Source organism: Lycium barbarum, chromosome 6, assembly GCF_019175385.1.
Source record: "Lycium barbarum isolate Lr01 chromosome 6, ASM1917538v2, whole genome shotgun sequence".
NCBI lineage: Eukaryota > Viridiplantae > Streptophyta > Magnoliopsida > Solanales > Solanaceae > Lycium > Lycium barbarum.
The window spans coordinates 122,932,038-122,954,683 of record NC_083342.1 but is presented as its reverse complement, the minus strand read 5'-3'; the positions used below and the strand labels follow the sequence as shown (position 1 = coordinate 122,954,683).

Here is a 22,646-nt window from a genome sequence, read left to right as displayed (position 1 = left end):
AATTCTTTTTTTTTTACTAACCTTTGATTTCAGCCAAAGAACGGCATCGACAGAAGGCAGTGACTGATCATAGTGGAAGCTACACAGTACACAGGTAAGCAATGGTATGAAAGATGTATGTTGGGGAAGTCATTTGAAGTATGATTGAAATATAAAGTTGAAGATTGAAAGGGAAAGTAAACAGGAAAGTATAATAGGTGCAGTTTGAGTTGGACCTGTGAGGTAAGTCTCGACATCTTTATACTTTTACTTGAAATTGGGAGCCCTGTGCGGCTATGATACGATATAATGTATACATATATATATGTTGGCCCTGTGAGGCATTGTTGGTATTTCCTGCGTGCAGGTTTTGGGATAGTAAGAAATACAGAAGAAACTCTGCCAAAATTTTCCTAGAAATAAAAGGAGGATGAGATATGAAAAGCAGAATGAACCAAGAGAAGGAAAGACTACGACTAAGATTGGATATATTTTAAACAAGTTGTACAAGAATATTGGTATGCTAAGAAAGAGACTACATGTGATAGCAATAAAAGAGATTCCCCCGAAATTTTTGTGAGACCCTATGGGACTAGTTTGACATTCGAGGACGAATGTTCTAAAGGGGGGAGGATGTTATATCCTGTATTTTCGTACGTCGGAAAGCGTGCGAGTTAAATGATATTAGTAACGGACATGAGGTTATCCCCCAAGCTTATAGGTGGTTAAAGTGATGGTACACATGTACCGTAAGGATTTGAGGTTGAACAAATTGAAGAAAATTAAATTTCGTCGAGGTTCAAAATTTATTTGAATAAAATACGGTCCAAGCTATAATATTCTGTATTTTTGGACCAGGAAATTAAACCGTCCAATATGAGAGTATTCAAGAATGAAAAATCAAGAATTCAGGGTATACAAGGAATGAAGTCCCGAAATAATTTTGGATTTAACAAGGGTGACGACGATGATTGAAAATAATATTTTATGTGTGGCAAATGAGACTATGGACTACGTTATACTACATGATTATGATAACGAGTATATGAAGTGTGCTTAAGAAATTAATTATGCGTAAATGGTTATTTGATGAACTTAGTGAGAAGTTAATTATTTGATTATGGATTAAGTGGATGAATTATTTTGGATGTCACCCCCCTAACGTGGCATCAACTAGCATGACAAATTTATATATATTGTTATGTGGCATTCTTTAATTAAAGGGATTAGGAGTAGACATCATGATTCCATGCGTACACAAGAGGATAAAATATTTGTGCTTTGTAAAAGAGTTGGATTACAGCACATGGTATGTTTTATCATTACATTAAGCTAGGCATTAAATTAAGGTTTCATTGGTACTATAGTGGAGGACAAAGTGGATGTATGCAGCAACATATGACTATTGCTATGTACTAATGGACACGTTTTGGAAATGAATGGTAAGCATGGAGTTATTAATTTTGTGGACCCATTTAAATCCCTTTACAGATTTAATATGATCACTTGTTATTGAGGTGGAGCCAATACGGACAGATTTTTCAATAATGACCCAACCAATTCCCCAAAGTAAAGGAAATTAGTAGAATAAAATCAATTGACTAAATACAATTATAGATTCAGATTTCTTTTTCTTTTGTTGGGCTGGTCACGTGTAGGGCCTAGGGGGATCATAGATGTATATCACCAAATGAGTCATCTTCCACCTTGTAGTTGAACACATAAACATTTTCTTGAAGTGAAAGCACAAAAAAAGCCTCTCGGCCAAAGTTGCTTTTAGCCAAGCAATGGAAGCTTGATGGAGGGAAATTAATGCCTCAGAGTGTTGAAATTATTTAAGAAATTAGCAAGGTTAAGGAGTCAAGTTGATTAAGGTAAGATTTGATCTCTTTTATACACATTTTGGAGACAATTTAAGCTTGTATAAATTTGTGGATATGTGATGAATATAAGAAGTTGTAGATGTTGGTGTTGAAATGTAAATTGAGCCGTGTAGGAGGCTGTTCTAATTAGGCATGGAAAAATTAATTTTAAGTAGTATTTTGGTTGTTGTTATCATGAATTATGTTGAAGTATACGAGCAGTCCAAAACAGTGGACTGTTTTAGTGCTAGAGGTGAATTTGTATGTGTTGAGTGTTGATTCTTGTTATGAACGTTTAGTGGAAGTGAAGCATAATGATTCAAGTTGAAATTGAGATGAATTGTGGGCTGTTGTAAGAGTGGAAATGATGCTAAAACAGTTCCAAGAATCATGAAAGTAATGTCATTAAACATGTTGTTGTCGTTGTAAGGTTTTAGTGTCGACAATGTAGCTATTTGCGTACGAATTTGGTGATATATTTATCGTGTGACTGCTGGTCGTATTTTACTAAAATTATATGAAATGAAGACATGAAATAATGTGTAAGAATCATATGTGGTTTGCTTGGTATGTTCGTAAACGTTCGCAAGAATTCCAGGCATCTTTATGTTGTTAGTTAGGGACTGTTTTGGACGTGTTGTGGTTAGGAACTGTTTTGGACATGTGTCTTCTTTAAATTGGAAAGACAAATGATAGTTAAGAATATATATTGTATTTACGTTGTTTGGGTTGTTGTAAAGTTGTTACACGAAAACGTTAAGGCTACGGATTATTAGGAGTAACTTGAGAATGTAGTAGCCGTATGTGAATCGTTATGGAATGTTGTGAATGTGGGCTATTTGGAATGTTATGTGGGCTGTCCGGATTGGTATTGAGCATATGATTATTGACGTTGGATCGGTTGTATGTAGTTGGTTTGAATGCGAACGAAACGTGGTCTAAATGTTTGAAAGGGATTGTTAACGTTAAAGTACGTATTGAATTCCCCCGTAGACTAATTGTAGCTCTTGATATCTTGATATAGGATAAGTGTTTTTGGGCAGCAAGTACAAGTTATAATACGACTAAACGCTAAAGGTATGTAAAGCTTATTCTTTCTTTTCTTGGCATGTCCTAGACGTACGTATGAAATGATATGAACCTTGGGGTAAATTCTACTCTCTAGTTCCATGCATGACTTATGATTCTATATTTCCTTAATGCTATTGTCACAAGCCTACTATATGATTGACTAATGAATGATGTATAGAAGTTCCTACTCTTAAAGAATTGCACAAATAGAAGCATACTTGACTTAAAAAAAAAAAAAAAAAAAAAAAACTACATCATGGGAATTGATACATGTACATGAAAGCTGAAACGTTCCTTGCTATGGCTTGTAATGAGAGTTGAAAAGAATTGAATATGATTATTATCCTAATATTTTAGAGCTGGTCAGTTACTTATCTATTGAGTCTCAAAAGATGATTTGCATATATGTGGTTGCTTATTATTCTGCTCGTGCTTACCGCTATATCCTTCATTGAGTCCCGGGCCAGGACACGTTTTCGTGCGCATGTTTACTATATTAATCACCGAGTCCCTCACTAGAGGTCCGGGACACGTTATATATATATATATATGACGATATGATGATATGATGATGTGATGATATGATGATATGATGATATGGAGATGGTGGCCAGGAGGGCATATATTCCTTATTACCGAGTCCCTCAGGAAAGGGCCGGGACACGTCTATGTTTATGTTTATTGTCACGACCCAGCCCCGTGGGCCGCGACTGGTGCCCTACTTGGGCACCCAAACGGACATACAAACTAAATCATCATTTTTAAACAGAGTTGAGAACGAATATTATTTTGCGCGATTGCGCATACAAAACATTATATCAGAATCAGAAGAGGCGGCGGAATATACATCGCCGAACAAATGCACATATATCAAAAGCCGACAAGGCTGTCAAATGGCACAACGGCCCAAAACACATATACGAATGCACGCCGATAAGGCTGCCATAACGAATGGGATCATACCAAACACACCCGTACAGAAGTAGGCACACACACCCACAAATACGTCTACAGACCTCTAAACAGACCAAACGAATCATATGGCGGGTCAGGCCCCGCCGTACCCCTGAACGAATATATACATACATAGCGAACAAAATATATATACCAAAAGTGTATGCTCTGAAATGAGAAGAGCACTCCAAACAGCAGAAGAGGGTGTCCTAAACTGGTAGATCACCAAACTGTGCGTCTGTACCTGCGGGCATGAAACGCAGCCCCCCCGAAGAAAGGGGGTCAGTACGAAATATGTACTGAGTATGCAAAGCAGAATATACAGAAAGCAAATCTGAGACATAAACGAAATGGAAGTACCAAACATAAGTGAAAATCCAACATATCAAAATTTGCTTACTTTCAAAAATATGTAAGTAATGCATAGGGTACAGAAGAATATGGTCGCCCACCCGTCGATGGCGCCATAACACAGCATAACACCAGAAAGTTTCAAATCTCCGTATCCCCGTCACATATCACATCACAACATAACGCCACACACAACATAACACCAAATATAGGTGGAACCCGACCCTCTTTTGCGAGTAGCTCGGTGAACCATAAACACAGCATAACTCCGGAGTATATCAAAATGCGCACGATAACAGAACCGGCCCGGGACTCGGCGAAGGGAATAACAAAGTGCACGAATAGAGTCATGAGTAGTCATATGCATAAAATCATTATCATAAATTCAAACATAAGTAAAATGATCATACTTGAAAATCGAAATAATAGTCTTAACAAATTCCTTCAAAAGTTCCCGAATTACATAAAGGAAAGTCGCGGGACCCGCGGACAGGAATTTACCCAAGTCGGGCCCGCTCATGGAAAATGTACTCGTTATACGTAATGTAAACTTTTATAAAAATATATTGGAGCAATCCGAGCATTTATGTGAAAGGTATGGCCTTCGAAAATTTCGAAGTTACTTAAAGCGAACCTTTTTGCGCAAAGTTCGGAAAGCGATTATTTCAAATACATAAAGGTTCATATTTCATCAAATAATACATAAGAGTGCCAAGGGACATATACGGATCGTAAGATGCTCGGATTTCGAATTTAGAATTTCCTTAAGGCTTATAATCTAGCCTATACAAACTAAGGCATGCCAAAAGAAAGAAGGTTGCCTTACATACCTGTCAGCGACTATTCGTGAATTCTTTTCGCCTCGTCGCCCTTTTAGCCTATTTATATAAAAGAGTAACATTATCATTAGTAACTATACTTTCTAGTTCGTAAATCCGTAGGCCGTCACTTATAGAACTTATTCCTTAACTTATACTTTCTCGTTAAGGGTTTTTTTCATTATTAAAGATTTAACGAAAATCGAGCAGCATTTCCTCTATATGTTCGCCTAACCCGAATTTCCAATTATTCTCCTGTTAACACAGAAATACCAACAACAGAGATATACGTAATAAATTCTCACAATTCAGCCCATAGCAATTCTAACAACCCAACAATCTCTCTTAACCCATTTCAACCCACAATTTCCTATAACATCGATTTCATGCATTTTCTAAATTCCAATTTCGTCCAATCCAATTCTAATAATTCTATTCCAACACTATTAACACAATTACACCATAAAATAAGAAAATCTTACCAAATTTTTCTCGGGAGAATTTCTACACTCAATTGCTCCAATTTTACAATTTCTTCTTCCCCAACTTAATATCCAATGTTGCTATCATCTCCTTGAACTTGTATTGCACTTGAAACTTGATCAAAATATTCAACAATGCAAAATTTTCTTCAACACCATGGCTGCCTCCCTCAAACGTTTGGGGCATCTTATGATTCAATTTTTTTTTTTAAAAAAAAAAACAATTTTTCAAAGCTAAGGCTGGCCGTGTATGGCTGCTCATCATTTTTTTTTCTTCAACATAATTCTTTTGTGAAGATGAATTTCAAAGCCATGGTCGTATGGCTGCCCACATTCTTCAATAAAATTCTTTTGGTCTTGGTTTATTCTTATTTACTTGCTATATGAATTGTCCAAGTGACTTTGTGTTGGAATTCACGTATGCATCACCCCTAGGCAGCATATTTGTACTCTTTGAAGAGCAATTTAGTCTCTTTTGATGCCACATATTAAGTATGTGGTCCCTCCCATTAAATGGCTGCCACCTCATGATTCCATGTAAGTTTTTTTTTTTTGTAAGTGGCAATTATCCATCTTATTCAATTAATACCACAATTAATTTCTTGATCTCAATTCAATTTAATAACAATTATTTTAATATACTTCATATACTCATTGCCATGATTATGTAACATAGCACCAGTCCATAGTCCCTTTTGGTACACATAAAATATTATTTTTAATCATCGTCGTCACACTCTTCCATCTTAAATCATTTCGAGACTTCATCCTCGTATACACTGAGTTCTTTATTTTCATGCTTGAATATGACCAAATCCTTTGGCTCGGGTAAATTTGCTAATATTGGATGGTTCAATTTCCTAGTCCAAAAATACGGGCTATTATAGCTTTGACCGTATTTCATCAAATAAATTTCGAACCTCGACAAAACTTACTTTCTTAGATTTGTTTAACTTCAAATATTTATAACACATCTGTACCATTACAAGCTTGGGAGGATAACCTCATTTTCGTTACTAATATCATTTAACTCGCACGCTTTCCAACGCATGAAAATACGAGATGTAACATCCTTCCCCCCTTTAGAACATTCGTCCTCGAATGTTAAACTAGTCCTGCGCTCCCAATACTTCTTTAAATGTTCTTTTATTGGATTATGCTCTTTCACCCTTGTTGTATATCAAATGCTAACTTCTAACTTACTCGAAATCCTATCGAATTTGTCTTAATAGTGGTCTTGTCTTATCATCGTTTCGTCGCACTACATCTTTAAGTCCATAACTATATGTTTCCCTTTTATTCTATACTCATACTCAATTAATTACGTCTGTCTTGGGTGCTTCCTTTAGTATTCCTTTCATTTCTCCAGTCTACGTTCATCTTTTATTTTGTGCACGAGGAATCTCATGCTATTCCCGTATCTTTCAGAAAACACAACTTCTACATAAGCCCTTTCTCATTTTCAAATCATATTCTATTTATCTCTTTTTATTCTTATCACACCAGTCATTTCTGGTATTTGTTCTGTCTTGTTGCTCATCTTCCGTTGGTTCGGTCTTTCACAATTCCATCTCCAATTAGTTGATTAAAACTAATAAAAATGTCACCATGAAGCATTCTCCAACCACCACCAGAAGAAAAACTAGAATCCGACAAGCACCACAGGACTTCTAGTGCTTGATTCACATAGTTTACCTCCATATTTATTCATATATATATATATATATATATATATATATATATATATATATATTTTTTTTTTTTTTTGAGTCGTAAGCGAATCATTCAATTCCCAACTGCCTGTTATACATTTAGTATTCTTCAAATGAATCGAAACTTAATCGTTGGACATTTTTGCCTTTCACATAAGCTTTTCTGAAGCAACATGTGGTTGGAACATATTCTGATTCATTTAGATAAATTACGAATTTGCTACTCATATATGCTTTCTCGGAATAAAATTTCTCAATCAAGGATAATGCTTCTTACGAATGTCATGGAGGGTACCTCTTAACTTTAATCCAACATAACAGATTCACCCTATTGGTATCGACTTTCAAAACATGTTAAGAACTTATATCTCATTTTCTCTCTTTATATTTCTGGCAAATTTGGGCAGAGGTTCCTCTGTATTTCTTACTATCCCAAAACCTGTACACAGGAAATACCAACCATGCCTCACAGGGCCAACACATATACGTATTTATATATCATATCGTAGCCACACAGGGCTAACAATTGCAAACAAAAGTACACAGATGTCGAGACTTACCTCACGTGCCCAACTCAAACGACACCGGTGACATCTTCCTATTTATTTTTCTTTTCAATCTTCAACTTTATATTTCCGTCATACTTCAAATAGCTTCCCCGACATACATCTTTCATACCATTTCTTACCTGTGTACGGTATAGCTTCCAATATCATCGGTCACTTTCTTACGTCGATACCGTCCTCTGCTGAAATTAAAGGTTAGCAGAAAAAGATTCATTTCCTACGGCTGGCTCTATCGCACGATCTAAGATTCAAAGAAAGGTAACACCCTAAATGCCCTGTAGCCTCCTGTTTATAGATGTGGTGCACAACACACCGATAAACAAGACTCTACTAGACACGGTCTGTAGACATTCCGAGGACGAACCGCTCTGATACCACTTCTGTCACGACCCAGCCCCGTGGGCCGCGACTGGTGCCCTACTTGGGCACCCAAACGGACATACAAACTAAATCATCATTTTTAAACAGAGTTGAGAACGAATATTATTTTGCGCGATTGCGCATACAAAACATTATATCAGAATCAGAAGAGGCGGCGGAATATACATCGCCGAACAAATGCACATATATCAAAAGCCGACAAGGCTGTCAAATGGCACAACGGCCCAAAACACATATACGAATGCACGCCGATAAGGCTGCCATAACGAATGGGATCATACCAAACACACCCGTACAGAAGTAGGCACACACACCCACAAATACGTCTACAGACCTCTAAACAGACCAAACGAATCATATGGCGGGTCAGGCCCCGCCGTACCCCTGAACGAATATATACATACATAGCGAACAAAATATATATACCAAAAGTGTATGCTCTGAAATGAGAAGAGCACTCCAAACAGCAGAAGAGGGTGTCCTAAACTGGTAGATCACCAAACTGTGCGTCTGTACCTGCGGGCATGAAACGCAGCCCCCCCGAAGAAAGGGGGTCAGTACGAAATATGTACTGAGTATGCAAAGCAGAATATACAGAAAGCAAATCTGAGACATAAACGAAATGGAAGTACCAAACATAAGTGAAAATCCAACATATCAAAATTTGCTTACTTTCAAAAATATGTAAGTAATGCATAGGGTACAGAAGAATATGGTCGCCCACCCGTCGATGGCGCCATAACACAGCATAACACCAGAAAGTTTCAAATCTCCGTATCCCCGTCACATATCACATCACAACATAACGCCACACACAACATAACACCAAATATAGGTGGAACCCGACCCTCTTTTGCGAGTAGCTCGGTGAACCATAAACACAGCATAACTCCGGAGTATATCAAAATGCGCACGATAACAGAACCGGCCCGGGACTCGGCGAAGGGAATAACAAAGTGCACGAATAGAGTCATGAGTAGTCATATGCATAAAATCATTATCATAAATTCAAACATAAGTAAAATGATCATACTTGAAAATCGAAATAATAGTCTTAACAAATTCCTTCAAAAGTTCCCGAATTACATAAAGGAAAGTCGCGGGACCCGCGGACAGGAATTTACCCAAGTCGGGCCCGCTCATGGAAAATGTACTCGTTATACGTAATGTAAACTTTTATAAAAATATATTGGAGCAATCCGAGCATTTATGTGAAAGGTATGGCCTTCGAAAATTTCGAAGTTACTTAAAGCGAACCTTTTTGCGCAAAGTTCGGAAAGCGATTATTTCAAATACATAAAGGTTCATATTTCATCAAATAATACATAAGAGTGCCAAGGGACATATACGGATCGTAAGATGCTCGGATTTCGAATTTAGAATTTCCTTAAGGCTTATAATCTAGCCTATACAAACTAAGGCATGCCAAAAGAAAGAAGGTTGCCTTACATACCTGTCAGCGACTATTCGTGAATTCTTTTCGCCTCGTCGCCCTTTTAGCCTATTTATATAAAAGAGTAACATTATCATTAGTAACTATACTTTCTAGTTCGTAAATCCGTAGGCCGTCACTTATAGAACTTATTCCTTAACTTATACTTTCTCGTTAAGGGTTTTTTTCATTATTAAAGATTTAACGAAAATCGAGCAGCATTTCCTCTATATGTTCGCCTAACCCGAATTTCCAATTATTCTCCTGTTAACACAGAAATACCAACAACAGAGATATACGTAATAAATTCTCACAATTCAGCCCATAGCAATTCTAACAACCCAACAATCTCTCTTAACCCATTTCAACCCACAATTTCCTATAACATCGATTTCATGCATTTTCTAAATTCCAATTTCGTCCAATCCAATTCTAATAATTCTATTCCAACACTATTAACACAATTACACCATAAAATAAGAAAATCTTACCAAATTTTTCTCGGGAGAATTTCTACACTCAATTGCTCCAATTTTACAATTTCTTCTTCCCCAACTTAATATCCAATGTTGCTATCATCTCCTTGAACTTGTATTGCACTTGAAACTTGATCAAAATATTCAACAATGCAAAATTTTCTTCAACACCATGGCTGCCTCCCTCAAACGTTTGGGGCATCTTATGATTCAATTTTTTTTTTTAAAAAAAAAAACAATTTTTCAAAGCTAAGGCTGGCCGTGTATGGCTGCTCATCATTTTTTTTTCTTCAACATAATTCTTTTGTGAAGATGAATTTCAAAGCCATGGTCGTATGGCTGCCCACATTCTTCAATAAAATTCTTTTGGTCTTGGTTTATTCTTATTTACTTGCTATATGAATTGTCCAAGTGACTTTGTGTTGGAATTCACGTATGCATCACCCCTAGGCAGCATATTTGTACTCTTTGAAGAGCAATTTAGTCTCTTTTGATGCCACATATTAAGTATGTGGTCCCTCCCATTAAATGGCTGCCACCTCATGATTCCATGTAAGTTTTTTTTTTTTGTAAGTGGCAATTATCCATCTTATTCAATTAATACCACAATTAATTTCTTGATCTCAATTCAATTTAATAACAATTATTTTAATATACTTCATATACTCATTGCCATGATTATGTAACATAGCACCAGTCCATAGTCCCTTTTGGTACACATAAAATATTATTTTTAATCATCGTCGTCACACTCTTCCATCTTAAATCATTTCGAGACTTCATCCTCGTATACACTGAGTTCTTTATTTTCATGCTTGAATATGACCAAATCCTTTGGCTCGGGTAAATTTGCTAATATTGGATGGTTCAATTTCCTAGTCCAAAAATACGGGCTATTATAGCTTTGACCGTATTTCATCAAATAAATTTCGAACCTCGACAAAACTTACTTTCTTAGATTTGTTTAACTTCAAATATTTATAACACATCTGTACCATTACAAGCTTGGGAGGATAACCTCATTTTCGTTACTAATATCATTTAACTCGCACGCTTTCCAACGCATGAAAATACGAGATGTAACATTTATGATGCTATGATTTTAATTACCGAGTCCCTTATTAAAGGACCGGGACACGTATATGTTTATGTTTATGATGATATGATTTTAATTACCGAGTCCCTCATTAAAGGGCCGGGACACGTTATATATGTTATATACAGAATGATTTTGCAGCTTTGATTACAAAATTCTATATTGATATTGATATGAGAAAGATACAGATGAAATATGTTGAAAGGCAAGTTTTATAAAATTCTGTTTGTTGCATTGGGTCCTACACACCTTGTCTCAGTATGAGTCTATCACTATGTTTCATGCTTTACTTACTCAGTACATATTCCGTACTGACCCCCCTTTCTTCGGGGGGCTGCGTTCATGCCCGCAGGTACAGACGCTCGTTTCAGAGATCCGCCAGCTTATGATACTTATTCAGCTATTTTTTACTGCTCCTTTGTTCCGGAGCCTAGCTTGTGGTATAACTCCCTTATGTTGAATTCATATGTGTTTATTTGGGTACGGCGGGGCCCTGTCCCGCTATATGATACGGTCATTACTCTTAGAGGTCTGTGGACATCTGTGTGGGTCTGTATATAGTTGTTGTTGCGTTGTATGAACATGACTTATGTTTGGGGCGTACCCATTCGTGATGACAGCCTTGTCGGCGTGCATTTTGTATATGTTTTGGGGCCGTTGTGCCATTTGTTAGCCTTGTCGGCTTTTGATACATTTGTTAGCCTTGTCGGCTTTTGATACATTTGATAGCCTTGTTGGCTTTTGTTATATATATGGATATGGTTGTGCTAAAATGTGTCCGATACAGTTTGATGAAGTTTGAGACGGCATATAGTATTTATGGCCGTATATGCTATTTGGATAAATGTGTTACGATTTGATATGTTTGTCTGTCTGGGTGCCCAAGTAGGGCACCAGTCGCGGCCCACGGGGCTGGGTCGTGACAATTAGGTGACCCCAAGAATATCTACCGGTAAGTATTTGAAAATAAGACATGTTACCTCCTATTATAAGTAATGATGGCCCACTTGTATTAAATAATTAAATACAAGCAGCATAATTTTGTTTTCAGGATTACTGCTTCTGTTATAATGAATTTATATCTATATTGATTTGTTAGATAACTTAATGGAGTAATTTTTTTCTATATTATCAGTATATAGAAATTAAATCATTTTTTAATTATTATTTATTCCTTGTGCCCAATTCGTTTCCTTCTTTGGCATCTGTCAAGAGTCTGTCAGTTCGATGTTCCTAAGGGTTTCCAGTTTCAACTCAGAAAACGATTATCACATAAAATATTATGAGGGGAAAATAACTGTTTTCGTCCCTGTGTTATTGCCTTACTATGATTTTCATCCCTGTGATATTTCACTCCCCATATTTAACCTTTAATTAATCAAAGTGATTGATTTTAGTCCTTCTACTAACGGTGGTTACCAATACAAATAGATCAGTCACTACCGTCAGGGGCAATTATGATATTACAACAAGGAACACTTTTATACAAACAAAAAAACCTAAACATACTAACACGTTTACATATCGTCATACCATCAATCCCACATACATAAGCATATCTCAACCCTTCTCCCTTCTTCCATTTGGATTGAATTAATCGTCTAATCCATGGATGATTGAGTAACTTTGTGTGTTTGTTGGTTGATGAACAATTTTTCTCTTTAGTTGTCTCCCCGCTTGTGTGAGAACACAATTTAGCAACTCCTCGTAGGGCACATAAAACAACTCATTGCACCTGCTGAACAGAAACAAAATCATTCTGTTTGACAATGAAACTCCGTTACAAGAGTGGGATACAATTCACGCCGACATGTAAGTACTCAGTCGCTTTAATTAGTCTAGATCCTTAATATTGACTGATGAAAAAAAGACCAAACTCTTGATTATATAGCAATATTTTCCCAAAAGTATTAGTTATAGATATATAATGAAGATGAAGCATCTAATATTTCACATAAAGAATGAATTTCATTAATAAATGCTACAAGAATCATAAAGACCAAAATATCTGTAGTGCATATTCCGAATTCGTATGAATGGCTACATATTTTTGTGTTGGTTCTACTTAATAAAATGACACAAGTAACCTAATCTTATTTTCTTTTTTTCCAACAATAGATGAAAGTGGAAATCCAAGGGTGCATACAATTAAGCTGGAACTAGTCATAAAATACCATACAGATAACTCAATTCTTTAAGAATTGAAGCCAACATAACTCAAATTCAAGATTAATTTGGATTTCCATGATTGGTTACATATTTTTGTGTTGAATATGTATGATCGTTTACGTTTTCTGTTGGAACTATTATTAAAATAACACTTGGTAGATCCCACTTTTCTTTTCTCTCGACAGATGAAGGTCTAGATTCCGATATGTACACCATTAAACTACACTATAAAGGTTAGTGGGTGTTTGAGCCAGAGATGAACTATGTTAGTGGATAGATAGCTTATTATGACTACTGTAAAGGAGATGAAAATTCTATCATTCAAATGAGGCAGTGTATGAAAAAGTTGAAAGTCAATGATAGAAAAGTGAAATTTTGGTTCAAGTTTGGGCCTTATTTTGAGACAAGCATAAGACTTTTATCAACTGATTTAGATATATATAACCTTGTCTACGAAATACCCGACAGTAGAGAGGTGAGGATATTTGTCGAGCACACAGATAAGGAACAATGGAACTATGATGTGGTCGATTTCGAGGGCAGCCCAATACACGACGATGAAGGCTTGATAGATGTGGATGTAATAGAGAAAGGTGATGACAGTGATGCCACAAATGAAGAATGTGAGTCATTTCATGACTCTGATTATTCATTGGAAGAAGATGACATGATTTTTGATAAAAACATCGACTCTACTGTAGAGTGGGTTGGTTTTAATGGGAAAAGTAGAGATAACCAAGTTAAAAGAACAAACCATGGAGCTTGGAGTTGCTTCAAATATGCTGGCTATGTTTCCCAACGACACTCAAGGAGATGATTGTGCTACATCAGACGAGGAATTAATGAGTTTACATGGAGATTCTGATGATGAAAATCCTAAAAGATCCATTGTTTTTAATCCAGTTAGGGATTTGGAGGATCCAAAATTTAAATTTGCGCCTAATATGATATTCTCAGTAATAGCAAAGAATTCAAGTGGGCAGTTGAGGTACATGCTGTGTTACAAAAAAAAGACATCAAGTTTAAAAAGAACGAAAGTACGAGGTCGAGGGCAATTTGTAAGGTGTCAAGCTACAAATGGTTCATATTTTCTTCAAAGGCTAATCAAGATGAACCTTTCAACATCAATACAATAGGCCCTGACCATTCTTGTGGCAATCAGAGAGAGAACAAGACTATTGACTCTGGATTTTTAGCTAAGAAGTACGTAGAAGAGTTTAGAATAATTCCAAGTTGGGGTGTGAAAGAATTTCAAGCTCATGTCATGAGGGCCCATAATTGTACCATTACTCGGAATCAAGCTTATATGGCAAAGAGGAAGGCATTAGATCTAATCACAGGGACTAAAGAAGAGCAATTTGATATGTTGTGGGATTACTGTGCTGAGCTAAAGAGGAGTAATCTAGGGACTACATGCATTTTGAAGTTGGATGAAAATCCAAAAACAATGGTCAATGGTAGAAAAAGATTTTTAAGACTCTATATATGTTTTGCAGCTTGTAAGCAGGGGTTCTTAGCCGGATGTCGACCCATAATAGGGGTTGATGGATGTCATTTGAAAGGACACCAAAAGGGCGGGTAGCTATTGACAGCAGTAGGAATTGATGGAAACAACAACATGTATCCTATTGCATTCGCAGTAGTGGAAGGTGAACTGAAGGAAACATGGAGTTGGTTTCTTACACTACTTGATGAGGACCTAAGAATCTCACAAAACCCTTTTGCATGGACTTTCATTTCTAACAAGCAAAAGGGTTTACTTCTAGCATTTGATGAGATAATGCCAGATGTTGCACACAGGTTTTGTGTGAGGCATCTGCACAATAATTTCAAGACGGAAGGTTTTGGAGGACAAGCACTGAAAGATATCCTATGGAAAGCTGCCAAGGCAACTACAGAACCTGAATTTTCCAAGCATATGGAAGGAATGGCAAAATTAGATCCAAAAGCCCCTAAATGGTTTATTAATAAGCCTCCCATTCACTGTTCAAGGGCATTTTTCTCTTCTTTCTCAAAGTGTGATGTATTATTAAACAATTTATGTGAGTCATTTAATAGTGTACTCCTACATGTAAGAGACAAGCATATTTGGACAATGATTGAATCAATCAGGATCTATATGATGTCTAGACTTCAAAAGAACAGAGATAAGATGATGAACCGTCGTCACAAAATCTGTCCGAAAATCTTATTGAAGCTAGAGCAAAATAAGGATAAAGCTACTGAATGTATTGCCACTAAATCTGACCAATTCCACTACCAGGTTGAGGATATCTATCTTAGACTATTCTCTGTTGATCTTAAGGAGAAGACATGTTCTTGTAGGAGATGGGACTTAACAGGAATACCTTGTAATCAACCTATTGCAGCTATATGGGTTAAGAAGGATGAGCCGGAAATGTATGTTCATGAATGCTACACAGTTGAGAAGTACATGAAGAGTTATAATCCATCTATCTTGCCAATTGTTAGCTTTGAGCAATGGCCTAAGACAGGGATTGAACCACCACCGCCACCCATATACAAAACACAACCAGGTAGACCAACAAAACTAAGAAAGAGAGGGGTTGATGAGACAACTCAAAAAGAATCAGATTCTAGAAAGCTTACCTTGTTAAAAACATCAAGAAAAGGCAAGAAAAAAAGTGCGGATCATGTGGAAGATCAGGGCATAATAGCAGAAAATGCCCTATTCTTATGGGAAGCAACCACTCTGAAGTTCAACAGCAACAAGTCCATCAGGAAGTCGAAAAGGAAGGCCCTTCTGCACCTAGTAATGCAACAGAAGTAAGTAGTCAAATAAGTTGGTTCTCTTCATCAAGGGTAACAATACTAAAAATGTTATTTTATTGTAGGTTTCAAGCACCATTTTTGAGAGTGCAGTCCAGTTCCTTATTTGTAACTGAACAAATTGTAATTACCTTTCTTGTTTCTCTCATGTTGTGTCTATCGAACCGTACTAGCTGGCTTATTTTCTTATGTATATTGCAGGTCAATCAAATTAACCAGCCAAGGGTACCTCAACAACAATTGAAAAGTTCTGCATTCAATTTAGAAGAAATTGGTGAGCATTCCAGAGAAGATACAAGGTCACTCTTCATCGAGAGAATGGGAAAACAATACGTCCCACCGTCAATATTACAAGATGCGCTTTCTCAAAGTAGCAAGAGAGTAGGAAGTGTCCCACGAGACAAGAAGAAAAATGTTCCTTAACTAAAGAAGTTAAAGACAAACAATGATAATACGTACATGAAATCAGATCTTGTTTAGATCTGGTTCTTCCTTGATGACTTTGAAGTTAATCATGCTTTAGTGACATTTAAATGATTGTGTGTTTCTCTTTTAAAACTTATGCAACTTAAATAGCTATCTTTCTCCCTGATCTTAACTTCATCGCCTTCATTCTGCACTTTGCCTACAATAAATCATAGGCATCATCGTTTTCTATAGCAAAAATATAGCCAATTTTTAGAAGTACGTTTTGTTTTTCATGTAAATAGACTAGAAAAGTACTTCAAATTGTTGAAAGTGAGCCAGCTCTTCCCTGACTCTTGAAAGAACTGATTCAGTTTTCCGCAGCTTAGTGTTGTAGCGAAAACTAAAAACTAAAATATTTATGATGTTGGAGTCTTCAGTTTCAAAATATGGACTAATCATGTTGGAGTCGTATGTCGAATACATATATAGAACTATTATATATGGTTTAGTGCCTCTGAAGTACAAATTTGACAACGTGGATTCACTTTTAACATAACAGAGGAAAAGGCTATGTTGGAATTTAGTTGCTGTTGCAATTAGCTCTACATGAGGAGATAGGCTGCTACTCTTACTCCGCTAGCAGTTAAACAACAAACAAGGAGCTCATTAAAAGTCTAATGCAAGAAGGTTGGGATGGTGATGAAGAATCTGTTGTTCGGAATTTGTAGGGGTAAATCACCCGGACATCTGCCTAAATCATCCAAGAGGAATCCACTATCCATATAGAAGCGACGGTATAAAGATTTAAAATTGATGGTAGATTAGTGTTGTAGCGAAAAAAATACAAACTAACATATTTATGATGTTGATCTTCGGCAAGTCTAAGCATAATTATAAAAGGGTAACCGCTGTAGCTTTCCTACTTTCCTCCAATATTGGCCCCTAAGCTAAAGTCATTTTTATTGTTTCTTTTTGTCCCTACGATTGCTAAAAACACACATAATCAGACTTCTAAAAATTGAAAGAGAAAAGATATCATCCAAGAATAAGATGTCGTAACTATCATTTAGAATTATCCAGTTAAGAAAAAATTTACTCGACTGCTAATGATTTAAGAAATTAGCAGGCTACTCAAGGCACAATCATAATTTCTAAAGTGTAATGAGCTCAACGCTAAAAATCTTAAATACTGGACCTAATCATGCTTAAAGCTACATCCGCCTCCATTCACGATATAGTTCATATCACACATATCAACTTGTTTTCATGATATTTACAACACTACGGTGGCCTTACGTGAAGCAAACATGTCCTAAAGAAGAGAGAGAATTGATTTTTACCTGAGTATCTTTGTCATTTCTGTAGTGATAATAGTGTCACGACCCGGCTAGGGCCGCGACGGGTACCCAGGGCTAACCACCGAGCACCACTCGTATCATCACTCCTTAGGCTTATTACCGATCAATTACCCATTTCATGCTTAATTTATAAGAAAAACATTTTCATTTGGAAACATGAGTACTATAAACACATGAGCCCTTTAGGCTAGCAAAATAGTGTATACATTTACATACGTACAAAATGACCCTGCCATGAGACCATACGACCCACATCGAGTATCTACGAGCCTCTATGAAATGACATATACAATTATACACAAAAAGATCATCATAGGCACCTCCGGAACAATGGAGGGCTCTCTATCGGCTGGCAGCTCTAAGAATCCGGAGCAATATCACCTCCCTGTCTACCTGTGGGCATGAACACAACGTCCAAGAAAAAAAGGACGTCAGTACGAATATTGTACTGAGTATGTAAGGCAGGAATGAAATAAGCAAACATAATGGAAAGACCATGCGTCATGAGACAAGGGCATAACCTGCACAAGTGTCATAGGCAATTGGATTACTTACTATATCACATTTTATACAATCATAGTATACATGCTATCTCATCCCATACATCATTCACGTACATCATCATATACATCATCACATCATAATCTGTATCGTCACCCGCGTCCGGGTAACCCTCATATGCCGCCCACTAGTGGTGATCGTGCCCGACCCTCTAGGCGCGGTGTAACATAGCAGCCCGCATTAGCGGTGACATGCCCGACCATATAGGCGCGGTGGAATCATAGCAGCCCGCATTAGCGGTGACATGCCCGGCCATATAGGCGCGGTGGAATCGTATCATCACAACATCAATCATAACATATCACTATTTCACATCATCATATTACAACTAGCATTGTTAATCATCCTTTAGACATCTCATACATTAGCATTAAGAACATACATTAGGCTTTGAGACAACCACTCTATGTCGGGGTGACGTAAGGTCGTGAACCCCCGAATGTATTATGGACCTTTAGGAGTATCTTGCCTCGCCTTGAAGGACATAGAGCATAAGGCGAGTGTTAGCAACAATAACATCATTAGCATCGTAGGAACATCGTGTCACAATTTCATGTATCTCTATACTTTAGCACATTGACATCATTATCATGCTCATAGGTGATTTAATACATAGAAGGACTCATAAGCCTCATCTTATCGGAGGATTGTGGGACTTGAAGGATTCATGCCTTTTTGAAAGAAGAGTTAAGCCTCACATACCTTTCTCGTTTAAGCGATTTAGCGTTTGCGTATTCTCCTTCAATATCGCGCTTCTACCTTCAAAGAGGAGTCGCATTATCATTAGTCAATTAGCCATAAGAACGTACTACTAATTCTAAGGAAATTTGGACAACACTTCCTTTGTTTATACTACTTTTCCCGTATTCCATATCAACTCCCAACACTAACAACAACCACAACATATCAATTAACAATCATCATTTGATTACATTTGGCAAAATCCACCATTTCCCTCTATTTTTCCCACATTTATGGTTTCGAGTTCGCCAACGTGTTTCCTCGTATATCATACTTATATCATGGTCTACATGTCATTTACAACGCATTCATAATCATAGTATAACAACATTCATGATTCTACCAAGCTATCACCCAACCATGACACTATTCACTCTTGAATAACCCATTTACTATGTTTTTCTACAACTCGGATATCTTAACCTCCCAATACCTTAAACAACAAGGAAAGGTCAGGAAACTCACCTTGAGTGATGGTTGAACAAGTCTTGGGTGAAGTTCTCCCTTTCTCACCAAAACCCTATTTCACCTCCTTTGGAATTTCTTGAAGAAGATGCACTTGGGTTAGGTTTTATACACTTTGATTCATGGATCTTGTGTTATTGATCATGGATTTCCCTTGAATTTTCGTGTGGGTGAATATTAGAGAGGGTTCTAGAGGTTTCCTTGGCCAAAATGGTGAAAAATAATGATTTTGGACGAGTTGGACATATTTAAAGTGGTCCAGAAAATTCTGGACCAACACGACATGCGGCACGCTTTGCGAAACGCAAAGTGTGACATGCGGAACGCATCTTGGGTCGCAAAGCTTGCCAGCTGACCAACTCTCACTGACACACTTTGCGGTTGAACTGCGGAGCCGCATGTCGAACATGCGAGCCGCATGTTGTGTCGCAAAGTGTGTCAGAGAGTGATATGATATTTCGTCCCAAAAAAGTCTGTCGTAGAATGGCCGTAACTTTTGATCCCGATATGCTGTGAGGGCCCACGACCTATGGTTAGAAATCTCTTTCAGTTATCTACAACTTTCATCCTGTGGTGTTTTTCCCAAATTCCAACTTTATAATAGCGTTTTGGCCCCTCCAAACCAGGTCATCCGAAAATGTTTCCTTAACTCGCCCTTTTGGATGGCTTATGCCCATATTTGGCTTATGGGCCCTTCTTGAAACTTACTTGGCACTTCATTACCAACATAAGGGACATTGTAATTCTTCTCCAAAATGTCATTAAGACATCATTAGTTAGATACTCGTAATTGTCCTTCGCCAGTCAATTCACTGTGCACGAACGAAAATTTTCCGAGGTGTAACAAATAGAGAAAGAACCCCAGGCTTGTTTTTGCTCTCCTTAATCTCAAGTTTTAAACTTTTCTATTGTTAAAGCCGCCAGTACTCACCCTCCCTAAGTGGGCAGTAGATTCCAAAGTATCCATATCAGTTCATACACTTCTAGAGACAATCAAGAAATCAACAAGCCCACAAGATTATGACTTATCAATGGATCCAAATGAAGTAGATGCATTCTAATCCCAATATGAGAAACTATAGCAAATTAATCTCTAAGCAGCCAAGAAAGGTATAAAATATATAAAGAAAATATCACTAATTAAAAAGAAATGGTCAGTGACCCATATTCAAATAGCATGTTTGAAAATTTAACATAGAATTTCCACCCTGAAATTTCAAAGCTCAATTTTTTTCTCTCCCTGAAATGGGTCGCTTATTGGGTCCAAAAATATCTGGTAAGAACATAGAAGGGAGAGTCGTTGCAATTTTTGAAAGCGATAAATATAAATTTAGTCGAAACAGTACCAACAAACACATTCTTCACGGCCAAACCCATCACCTACTAAGCTTGAGCCACCATGCACATATTAGTTGTAAGAAAAACCTTTCAGATATGCAAATTAGACAAAACACTAATCATAGAGCTTAATCAAAAAATCAGATGAAAAATAGAATCCAAGAAAAACAGCTTGACCAGAGCCTGTAAAAAAAGATCGAAGAGGATGGAAAGAACTATATACCACTAGCTCTAACTGAAAAAATGGAGATGGGAACTCGAAATTTGACATGATTTGAACTAAAATCACTCTGGTATGATTCCCGCCATGATTTTCATCTTGAAATTTCATCCAATTTGGTTGAGGACAGACCAAAAGCTTAACAAAGAGAGGAGAGAGAAAGAGCACTCCACTGTTGAGATAGGAAAGTAAAGTAGTATTTCATTGTCAAATGTGCCACCTGAATCCTGATGGTTCTACATAAATGACAAAAGATTTTATTATTAGTATATAAAAATAGTATTATATGTGATACCATAATTGCCCTTCACAGCAGTGATGTGTCTGTTTAAGTTAGTAACCACCGTTATTAGTACAAGGACTAAAATCAATCACTTTGATTAATTAAAGGTTAAATATGGAGAGTGAAATATCACAGGGACCAAAATCATAATAAAGCAATAACACAGGGACGAAAACAGTTATTTTCCCCTATAATAATTTAGAGGGGTCAAATTAATGCATGGTAAACATTGGAGTTCTCCTAAAGTTAGACTATAACTTAAGGAACTAATAATTCTTAACTTGCACACCTTAAAGATCAAACGGCAAAGATTTCGAGTAAAATTTCATATTTGAAAGTCCAAATTGGTAGCATGATGACTAATTCTAATAAAATGACTTGTATAGAGAACTTCAATCTGACTCCCAATTTCAACTTCGTGGTTTCGAAATTCATATTTCCGCTCATTAGAGTGATTTTAAAAATAAAATTCTAATACTGATAGATGCTTATTGTATTTGACATTTGAGCCAAAATTAATAGATAATCAGGGTGGCTCGACTATAAGGCCAATGAAGCAATCGCTTGGGGCCTCATTTTCCCCGTAAAGATGTACTCCCTCCGTCCCAATTTGTTTAACACTTTTCACCTTTCGAGAGTCAAACAAGTTGTTCTTTGGCCGTATTTTTTTTCATACGTCTTTAAATATTTTAAATTATTAATTATGGTGACTTATAGTACTTTTTACGCAGTTTCCAAAAATGTAAATTTTATTATGAAAAATTTAAAGATTTTGTGTTCAAACACACGGTCAAAATTAAGAAGGTTGACTCTCGAAAAGCGAAAAGTCTCAAACAAATTGGAACGGATGGAGTATTTTATATATAAACTGTTGCCTCAACCGAAAGATTCGAAGTTTTTCAAAATTAAAATTGACAAAATCTTATCCAAGATCAACAATGTCTCAAGAGATATTGAATGAATTAGGTATATTATCAATTGAAAAAGAATTGTTAGAACAAATCAATTATAAAACACTAATTAATGACTTCGCATCTTAAAAAGCTAGAAAAAGAAAACTTTAAATAAAAATATATATGACGATCTTTCCTTTTAAAACAATTAGCTAGGGCCTCTGTTTGAAGTTTGACTTT

General features: G+C 36.6%; 1 protein-coding gene, 2 long non-coding RNA genes and 1 pseudogene across 6 annotated transcripts; 3 read left to right on the top strand and 1 right to left on the bottom strand.

Moving 5' to 3' along the window:
- The first annotated feature begins 1,717 nt into the window (after positions 1-1,717).
- On the top strand, positions 1,718-11,939 carry LOC132600106 (uncharacterized). Its single transcript, XR_009567124.1, has 3 exons — positions 1,718-1,853; positions 2,866-2,918; positions 11,533-11,939. It is a non-coding gene; the product is annotated as an uncharacterized LOC132600106 (long non-coding RNA).
- A 704-nt stretch (positions 11,940-12,643) lies between these two features.
- LOC132598514 (uncharacterized) lies at positions 12,644-21,456 on the bottom strand. 2 transcript variants are annotated; one of them, XR_009566590.1, is made up of 5 exons: positions 21,234-21,456; positions 17,888-18,298; positions 16,271-16,389; positions 15,960-16,119; positions 12,644-12,918 (listed from the first exon to the last, which is right to left on the bottom strand). It is a non-coding gene; the product is annotated as an uncharacterized LOC132598514 (long non-coding RNA). The 2 variants fall into 2 exon arrangements; XR_009566589.1 differs by having other exon boundaries at positions 12,644-12,915.
- LOC132598513 (uncharacterized) lies at positions 12,852-14,931 on the top strand (annotated as a pseudogene).
- Positions 14,968-16,764, top strand: LOC132598512 (uncharacterized). Of its 3 annotated transcripts, XM_060311435.1 has the most exons (3): positions 14,968-16,136; positions 16,205-16,262; positions 16,341-16,764. In XM_060311435.1, the coding sequence occupies exons 1-3, from the start codon at positions 14,968-14,970 to the stop codon at positions 16,560-16,562; spliced, it is 1,449 nt and encodes a 482-aa protein (XP_060167418.1). In that variant the 3' UTR covers positions 16,563-16,764. The 3 variants fall into 3 exon arrangements, with proteins under 3 accessions (XP_060167418.1, XP_060167417.1, XP_060167419.1); XM_060311434.1 differs by having other exon boundaries at positions 16,205-16,764; XM_060311436.1 differs by lacking the exon at positions 16,205-16,262 and having other exon boundaries at positions 16,341-16,480.
- Positions 21,457-22,646: the final 1,190 nt, after the last annotated feature.